This window comes from Lithobates pipiens, unplaced genomic scaffold, assembly GCF_037356315.1.
Source record: "Lithobates pipiens isolate NorthernLeopardFrog02 unplaced genomic scaffold, aLitPip1_a1.2 Scaffold_23, whole genome shotgun sequence".
NCBI lineage: Eukaryota > Metazoa > Chordata > Amphibia > Anura > Ranidae > Lithobates > Lithobates pipiens.
The window spans coordinates 43714632-43723918 of NW_027507785.1; the positions used below are offsets into that span (position 1 = coordinate 43714632).

The following is a 9287-nucleotide window of genomic DNA, read 5'->3' on the forward strand; positions in this document are numbered from 1 at the left end:
GGGTTGAGACGCAAAAGTTTCCATGTTTCAGATGCAAAACGCGGTAAAATGCGACAAAACGCGGCTACCGCGTTTTGCCGTGTTTTCGTTTATAAGCGTTTTTAAAGGTGACCTATTTTTTTTTTACATTAAAAATCTCAAAAATGATTGCAAATGATGAAAAACCATTAAAAAAATATTTTAAACAATTGCAATTGCAAGTGGACAATCCACAACTTGTGGCAAGTGACATGGCAGGTGGCAAGTGACGTGGCAAGTGGAAAATCCACAACTTGTGGCAAATGACATAGCAGGTGGCAAGTGCTGTGGCAGGTGAAGTGGCAAGTGACATGGCAAGTGGACAATCCATAACTTGTGGCAGGTGACGTGGCAAGTGACCTGGCAGGTGACATGGCAAGTGGACAATCCACAACTTGTGGCAAGTGATGTGGCAAGTGGACAATCCACAACTTGTGGTAGGTGACTTGGTAGGTGACGTGGCAAGTGCACAATCCACAACTTGTGGCAAGTGACATGGCAGGTGGTAAGTGACGTGGCAAGTGGACAATCCACAACTTGTGGCAGGTGACGTGGCAGGTGATGTGCCAAGTCATGTGGCAAGTGGACAATCCACAACTTGTGGCAGGTGACTTGGTAGGTGACGTGGCAAGTGGACAATCCACAACTTGTGGCAAGTGACATGGCAGGTGTCAAGTGACGTGGCAAGTGTACAATCCACAACTTGTGGCAGGTGATGTGCCAAATCACATGGCAAGTGGACAATCCACAACTTGTGGCAGGTGCTGTGGCAAGTGACACATACAAGTACACTGCCGCTCTCACAGCTGCTGCTAATCGCTCTGGTCTCACAAAATTGCTGAAATAGTTAATAATACAGTTTTTTTGAGCTGGGGAGGGTCTATGATGTTAGCTTAACTAAAAGCTTCTAGACGCAAACGTGGTAAAACGCTGCTAAATCACGGTAAAAATCGCAGCAAAACACGCGTTTCTAAACGCCGGTTTCAGCTTTTAAAAACATGTGTCCAGCAGAGTTTGCATCTGCGTCTCGTGTGCATGAAGCATAAGTGTGAAAAATATGCAAAAAAATATATAGAAAATTTGAAAAAAAAAAAATCAGGGGGCAAATACTTTTTCACAGCACTGTACAATTTTAAGCCTTATATACATTGTAACAAAATTAAAAAAGAAGCCAGAAGAAATGAAAGTAACTTTGTAGCCTATAGATGTATCGTTAATGAAAGGAAGTCATTCTGCTTCATTGATAGCTGTCATATATTTAATACAGGTGGAAGAAGAAGAAGATTCTCTCCACTAAAACAGGACAACATGAATGTCACCGGTGGAAATACGACGGACAAAAAGAACCCCTGGACGTGCGTAGGGGTTCCCGAGCTCTTGCTCCCTGCTGTAGATGTCGTTTTCCTCGGGATTTGCATCTTAGGCTTGTTGGGAAACATCATCGTGTTTTGGAACCTTTGCTTCCGGATCCGGAGGAACAAGTATACGGTTTACATCGCCAACCTGTGTGTGGCGGACACCCTCTTGCTAACCGTGGTGATGTTCACGTTGGTGGTCCAGATCAGCAATTTCTTTGGTTTACATCCTGGATCTAAAGTGACGTGTCCCTTCTATGTATTTGTGGATACATTATATTACCCCCTGGTCTATTCTGGGAAAAACATCCTGACAGCCATCAGCGTGGAGAGGTGTATCTCCGTCCTGTTCCCCATTTGGTATCGCACTCGTCGCCCCAAGAAGTTCACCACTATGACATGTGCAGTTCTCTGGTTCCTTGGCATCTTGGAGGGCCTCCTTGACGTCTTTGTGTGTGATCCAGAAGCTTACACCAGTCACCAGCTGCAATGTGTAATGACTGAAGTGATGATTTTTGTGTCCGCGATCGGGATCTGTCTGCCTCTCATGGTTATTTCTAGTGCCGCCTTGCTCCACAAAATAAGGAGGACCGTCGGTCAGCAGTACTCTCCCAAGCTGTATATCATTATCATCATAGCAGTCGTTGTCTTTATCTTATCGGTTTTGCCGTTAAATATTATTCGTTTTTTAGTGTTCTATAATGTGCTGAAAACAGTCAAGCTGGTTTTTATTAGTCAGTATTGGCTGGTCACTAATTGCTTCATCAACCCTTATATCTACTTCATTGTCGGGAAAATATGTAATCGGACCACATGTTGTTCCATCAAGGATTCCCTTCAACGAGCCTTCGTGGTGGAAACAGACACAAGTCCCTTTTCTTCAGAAGGACAACAAGCCTAATAACACACGAAGATAAGCCAATCTTACCAATGCCTCCCGGATCACATTATGAAAGGAAAAGCCACCAGTTTTCCAGCTGCCTTCAAAAATCTGAATTTAAAGCCATGAACTGATTTTTGGCTAATGCAAGGCAAGCCAACAGGAAACGGCAAAGAAAAGATCACGAACAAAAATTTTATGGAGGACAAGGACTAAAGAGAGACTTACGGTGTGCAAAAAGATAGATTTCTTGTACTTCCTTGGTTTTGTTAGCTTTAACTCGGAAAGTTGTGTTTGGCTTTTTCGATGCTTCTAAATGAGCTTGGAGTGACATAGTATCTCTTTAAGTGAGCCTGAACTTCAGGATATGGTCAAGAAAATGGCCAGGCTTCTTTGGAATACCGCAATGCAATGCACTGACCAGGGGCGTACTGACAACTCATAGGGCCCCCCAGGCAATAGGAGATTATGAGGCCCCCGGGCAATAGGAGATTATGGGGCCACACAGTAGACACAAACACACACACACAGTATACAATCACACAGTATACACATGTTTCTATTAGCTGAGAAGGTACTGGAGAGGAGAGGTGGGGCGGCTATAATCTCAGGATTTTTAGACCAAAAGGATGTCGGTAAGGGACATTTCAGATGACAGATATAAAAAAAAACACAGATTTTTACATACTGTCCCTGGTTTTACTGAGGCTGGCAACCCTGATGGGGCCCCCTAGTGGCATGGGGCCCTCGGGCAGTGCCAGAGTGGCCCAATGGTCAGTCCGCCCCTGGCGCTGACCAATATTCAACTGTGCTAAGTAGTCAAAAGCAGACACTGTTAGGGGCTTCCTGAGGTTCCCCCAAGAGCCCCTGAACTCAAGGTGTTCCAACAGGAATCATCAGCTTCCACCTCCAAAGTATAATGCACTGCCCAGCACCAGGGCTGTCTTTAAGGCAGGGCAAAAGGGGCAGCTGCCCTGGGCCCTGTCATTGTTGTGGGGCCCAAAGCAGCTGCCTCATACTTGCCAACTATCCCAGTTTACATTCCCTTGTCCTTTGAAGTTTTAGTCCTGTGCTGCTACTAATGCTGCCCAGCTCTGCCCTATTGTTGTGTACAGATGACTCACCTGCAGACCTGTGTTTACATATGAATGCCAGTATTTACATGTAAATAGCAGTGACATGCATATGTAAATAGCTGAGGCCAACTGCATTGATATGTAAATAAAGGCAGCATGCATAGGTATATCATGCCCCTCTGCAGTGAGAAGATGTGCTGTAACCTATAGCAACCAGTGAGCAGTATTACTGTACAGCAATCTCTAGCAGCCAATTAACAAGCAGAAATGTGCTGTAACCTCTAGCAACTAATCAGTGAGCCTTGAGGAGTGCTGTAACCTCTAGCAACCAGTCAGTAAGCAGTAATGATATGCTGTAACCTCTGGCAACCAATCGCAATCGCTGCCTGATCTGATACACTAAAGTAATTTTAAGTCTAGCTGCTATTTATTGTATGTCTCAGAGAAGGTGGAGAGCGAAATTGCATGGGGGGCCCTAAGAAAATTTTTGCCCAGGGTCCAATCAATATTAAAGACGGCCTTGCCCAGCACCCAGGTCAGAGATGATAGCTGGCGGGTGTTTCTTCTGCATCTGCATTTAAGGAAAACAGGGCTACTTGTACTTGGTTGCCATCAGGTCCCAGAACACCAAGCTATAGTTCCTGGCCAACGTGGCACTAGGACTGAGTGGCTGAAACAAGGAAGGGGACCTGTAGTCCCGGGGCTGGTCAAGCAGCGGACAGCAGCTGGTAGCGGAATCCTTGAAAAGTTCAAGGTCAGGGCAGGGAACAAGCAAACAAGTCTTAAAAACAGTTGCGAGGTCTGAGCTGGTAGTACGCAAGAGTAGTCCACTTAACAATCCGAGATCAATATCAGATGACAATCAAAAGAGTAAAAGGGGTACAAGGCAAAGGTCTACAACAGCCTTTCTCATCCTTTTCAACACAGAGGAAGCCTTGAAATAGTTCTCCGGTCTCGAAGGAACCCCCTGCTAAAAATTTGAAATTTACAACTCATGATACATTAGTGTGATGGTCAGTGGGAAGAAGGTCCTTACACTTGTGGTCATTGGGAAGAATTACCTCCTTACAGAGAGCTAAAAAGATCAATGGTGTGAGTGGGAACTTATCTGAGAGCCAGAAATTGGCCAATGCTGAAGGAACCCCTACATCCTCTGGAGGAACCCTGGTTGAGAATCACTGGTCTACAACAAGGGAATCCAAGATAATAGCAGTGGTCAGTCAGGTACAGTAAATAAACAGGGAGCCAGGAAAGCCAGGAAAGCCAATGCTATCACAAACACAGAGACACAGGCTGATGAAGTTTAAAAAAGAAGTATGGGGTTAACAAAAAACAGAGGTCACGATTGTGACCTGGCCACATGCTCCAGGGGGCCTGTACGGCCTCCTGTGCACCTGCATAGGAGGGGTGGTGGCATGTGGAGGAACCGATCTCTCCATGCCAGGGTCATCTTTAAGGCAGGGCAAAAAGGGCAGCTGCCCTGGGCCCTGTCATTGTTGTGGGGCCCAAAGCAGCTGCCTCATACTTGCCAACCATTCCAGTTTACATTCCCTTGTCCCTTGAAGTTTTAGTCCCGTGCTGTGTCCTGATATCTTAGTGTGAAGTGCTGGTACTAATGCTGCCCAGCTTTGCCTTATTGTTGTGTACAGATGACTCACCTGCAGACCCTGTGTTTACATGTAAATAACCGGCATTAATATGTAAATAGTGGCAACATTCATATGTAAATAGCTGAGGTCGGTAGCATTGATATGTAAATAAAGGTGGCATTCATATATATCATGCCCCCCTGCAGTGAGGAGAGGATGTGCTGTAACCTATAGCAACCAGTGAGCAGTATTACTGTATAGTAATCTCTAGCAACCAATCAGCAAGCAGAAATCATGTACTATAACCTCTAGCAACTAATCAGTGAGCCCAGTCAGTAAGCAGTAATGATATGCTGTAACCTCTGGCAACCAATCGCAATTGCTGCCTGATCTGATACAGAAACTGATTTTAAGTCTAGCTGCTATTTATTGTATGTCTCGGAGAAGGTGGAGAGCGAAATTGCATGGGGGCCCCAAACATTTTTTTGCCCCGGGTCCAATCAATATTAAAGATGGCCCTGCTCCATGCAGCCGCTGGATGCCCGCTTCTCATCCTCTCACTTATGTAGGCATTCAGCTGCGGCAGGTGATAAATGAATGAATCGGTTCCTCTAAATTCCACCACTTTCCCCTCTCCTGGTCTGTTTCCGGGGCCCTTGTGTGCTCTCTTCAAACCTCCCCTCCACATCACTGCCAGGTTCCCCCCTCCCCCTCCCGCTTGCTGCTGCGGGGGATCTTTTAGGCGGGAGAGAGGGGAAGGAGCCAGTAAATGTATCATTTATGGGCACCTTCCTTGTCTTAATGAGTGAGCTAAACTGTGTTTCTGGTCTGTTTAGACCCCTGATATTCCACCCACAGGGGTCCTAAAAAAATAATTTTTTTTTTTAAATAATAAAAAATAAAATGCTTAAAAATAAATAGGTAAATAAAATAAAATTGTAAAATAAATAAATAAAATAACAAAAATGAAAAAACTACTGACACCAGTGGCAAAACTACCAGGGTCGCACTTACAATCGGGCCCTGGGGTTCCACCACTGTGGGGGGAACCTCAAAATGGTAGGAAGAGGGCTGTAATAAAGGGTCCCACGATGGGAGTAAAGGACCCTGGGATCAGTGGGAAGGGCCCCGGCCGGGGGGCCCCTCATGGATTCCTACTCTCGGGCCCTGAATGTCATAGCTACATCTCTGCAGGGAGGTATCCCTTAACCATAGACAGAAGGACACTGGGACGGGAAGCCTCTTGATTATGCCAACACAACTGAAACGGGACAGGAGGAGGAAATATAACTGTTCTGGAGATACATTTTAAAGTGCTCATATCCTTTCAATTTGGAAAACTTGGCTGCCGTGACTATTAGGTTGGTCCTAAATAACTTGTCTAAACAAAACTACCGAGTATCATTGGAAATGGATATTGATACTATGTATCTGTAGTGTAAATTATATCATAATAATGTTCTATATTTTTTATATAATGATATATTTTTAGTAAAATCTTTTTTTTATACAATTGACTATGGTTCATGGCTGATCTGTTTTTTTCTTCTTCTTCAATCACTCGCTTAAGTCTCTTTGGGGTTTCCATCAACAAAATCTTCACATCAGAGTTCCTAGTTCCCCCACCACCCAATGTCAGATCCCAAGCAATTGTGCTCCGAGTGTGAAAATGACTTGTTACGCTATTGCTAGACTTACCAGGCTTCACAAGTTTGTTACACATGTAGCCATGTCCCCGTAGGGGTTGCTGGATGTAGTGGTTCACCTGTCACCCTACCCAGCCCGACATCCATCTCTCAGACACTCAGAGACATAGAACAGTCCATAAGTGTCGTTTTTATTTTTTTGTTTTTATTAGGGGTTTGAACCTGGGTGGGAATTAGAAAATTATGGGATGCCCAGGAACATTCAGTGCAACTTGCTTGGGACTTCTATATACGCTCCACTATATACACCCCAGTCTTCTCTCCAGCACAAACTCTTGCTTAAGACCTCCTATCCTTTACTCCTCCAAACTAGTTAGCACCACATGGTTAGGCCTGACACCAACTCAGCCAGGCCTCAATGAATGGCCTTTTGCGGGCAGGGATCTCTGGCCCCTGTGGTGTAGAAATAGCTCAGGTGCTAACTGTCCTCTATTCAGCTACCAATCCCAGATAGCTCTCTTCAGGCCCTGCCAGCCAGCCTGGCTTCAATGACCGCTCTCCACCGCCCTTCCCACAGTCCTCTTCTCTGGTCCTGCACCCATCTCAAACCCATCTCCCAGTTCTCTCAGGCGTGCCTCCCCAGTCCTCCAGACTGTGATTCACTCACCAGCCCTCCAGGCTGGGACCAGTTGTCCTCCCTGGAGTCTCTTAGCAGTGTTCTCTCCCGCTGTCCTTTCCTTGCTCTCTTATGTGCCTCTCCTCCTGGATGCACCCGAGCCCCAGGCCAAGGTCACCCCCCCCCAGACTGGGGAGCTAACTGTGGGCCCCCCGACAGCCTCCACACTCTATTACTCCATCTCTTCCACCCGACAACTTCTCCCTAAATGGGCTGACCCCGGGCATTTAAGGAGGCTTGCCCCCTGCCAATCCAAGTTGGGGATTGGTCAAGGCTCCTTAGAATACCGCAGGCAGTTCCACCTCTCCTCCTTCCTTTCTAGCACCTTCTAGAAAGAAGAGGGAGGTGACAGTGATGGTACCTGTGAGTCACCCAGCCCTGCCCTGAGCCACCCCCCAGCCACCCCAGCCCAGAATGAAAACAAACAGGCCTAGGCACCAGCTAGGCCTGCCTACATTTCCCTACTCTGCTAGAAAAATCCTCAATTTAGCACCTACCTAACTAGAGGGTGCTACACACAATTACAGCAAAACCGCATTGCATGACTCCAGTTTAACTTTCTTTCCAAACGTTCTGCAAATCTGCTGCAAGTTATAAGTACACCATACACTTCTCTACTGTACTGACACCACCCACTGCCCTACTGACACCGCCCACTGCTCTGCTGACACCGTCCACTGCCCTACTGACACCGACCTCTGCCCCATTGACACTATCCACTGCCCTACTGACACCATCCACTGTCCTACTGACATTATCCACTGCTCTACCGACACCGTCCACTGCTCTCACACCATCCACTGCTCTACTGACACCATCCACTGCCCTACTGACACCATCCTCTGCCCTACTAACACCATCCTCTGCTCTACTGACACCGTTCACTGCCCTACTGACGCCGTCCACTGCTCTGACACCGTCCACTGCCCTACTGACACCGTCCACTGGTCTACTGACACCATCCACTGCTCTACTGACACCATCCACTGCTCTACTGACACCATCCACTGCCCTACTGACACCATCCACTGCCCTACTGACACCGTCTAATGCTTTACTGACACCGTCTAATGCTTTACTGACACCGTCCACTGCTCTGACACCGTCCACTGCCCTACTGTACTGACACCATCCACTGCTCTACTGACACTGTCCTCTGCCCTACTGACACCATCCACTGCTCTACTGACACCATCCACTGCTCTACTGACACCGTCTAATGCTTTACTGACACCGTCCACTGCCCTACTGACACCATCCACTGCCCTACTGGCACCATCCACTGCTCTACTGACACCGTCCACTGCTCTACTGACACCGTCCACTGCCCTACTGACACCGTCCACTGCCCTACTGTACTGACACCATCCACTGCTCTACTGACACCGTCCTCTGCCCTACTGACACCATTCGCTGCTCTACTAACACCGTCTAATGCTTTACTGACACCGTCCACTGCCCTACTGACACCATCCACTGCCCTACTGGCACTGTCCAGTGCTCTGACACCGTCCACTGCCCTACTGTACTGACACCATCCACTGCTCTACTGACACCGTCCTCTGCCCTACTGACACCATTCGCTGCTCTAATAACACCGTCTAATGCTTTACTGACACCGTCCACTGCCCTACTGACACCATCCACTGCCCTACTGGCACTGTCCAGTGCTCTGACACCGTCCACTGCCCTACTGTACTGACACCATCCACTGCTCTACTGACACCGTCCTCTGCCCTACTGACACCATCCACTGCTCTACTAACACAGTCTAATGCTTTACTGGCACCATCCACTGCCCTACTGGCACCATCCACTGCTCTACTGGCACCATCCTCTGCCCTACTGACAGCACTATCCACTGCCCCACTCTGTTTTTTTTTCTGACTTTTCTATTGCCAGCATTCTTTCGTTTACATTTCAGCTCTCAGCAGGGAAGCCCGCGGCTGCTGGCTTCCTGGCCCGCTCCTTATCAACCACCTATTCTTCAGATAGAATATGAATTGATAATTTGTTTTGACCGATCCAAATTCAATTTGTTCCGAAA

General features: G+C 47.2%; 1 protein-coding gene across 1 annotated transcript; it reads left to right on the forward strand.

Moving 5' to 3' along the window:
- The first annotated feature begins 1326 nt into the window (after window positions 1-1326).
- On the forward strand, window positions 1327-2274 carry LOC143927102 (proto-oncogene Mas-like). Its single transcript, XM_077451057.1, has one exon. It carries the CDS (start codon window positions 1327-1329, stop codon window positions 2272-2274), a length of 948 nt encoding a protein of 315 aa, XP_077307183.1.
- Window positions 2275-9287: the final 7013 nt, after the last annotated feature.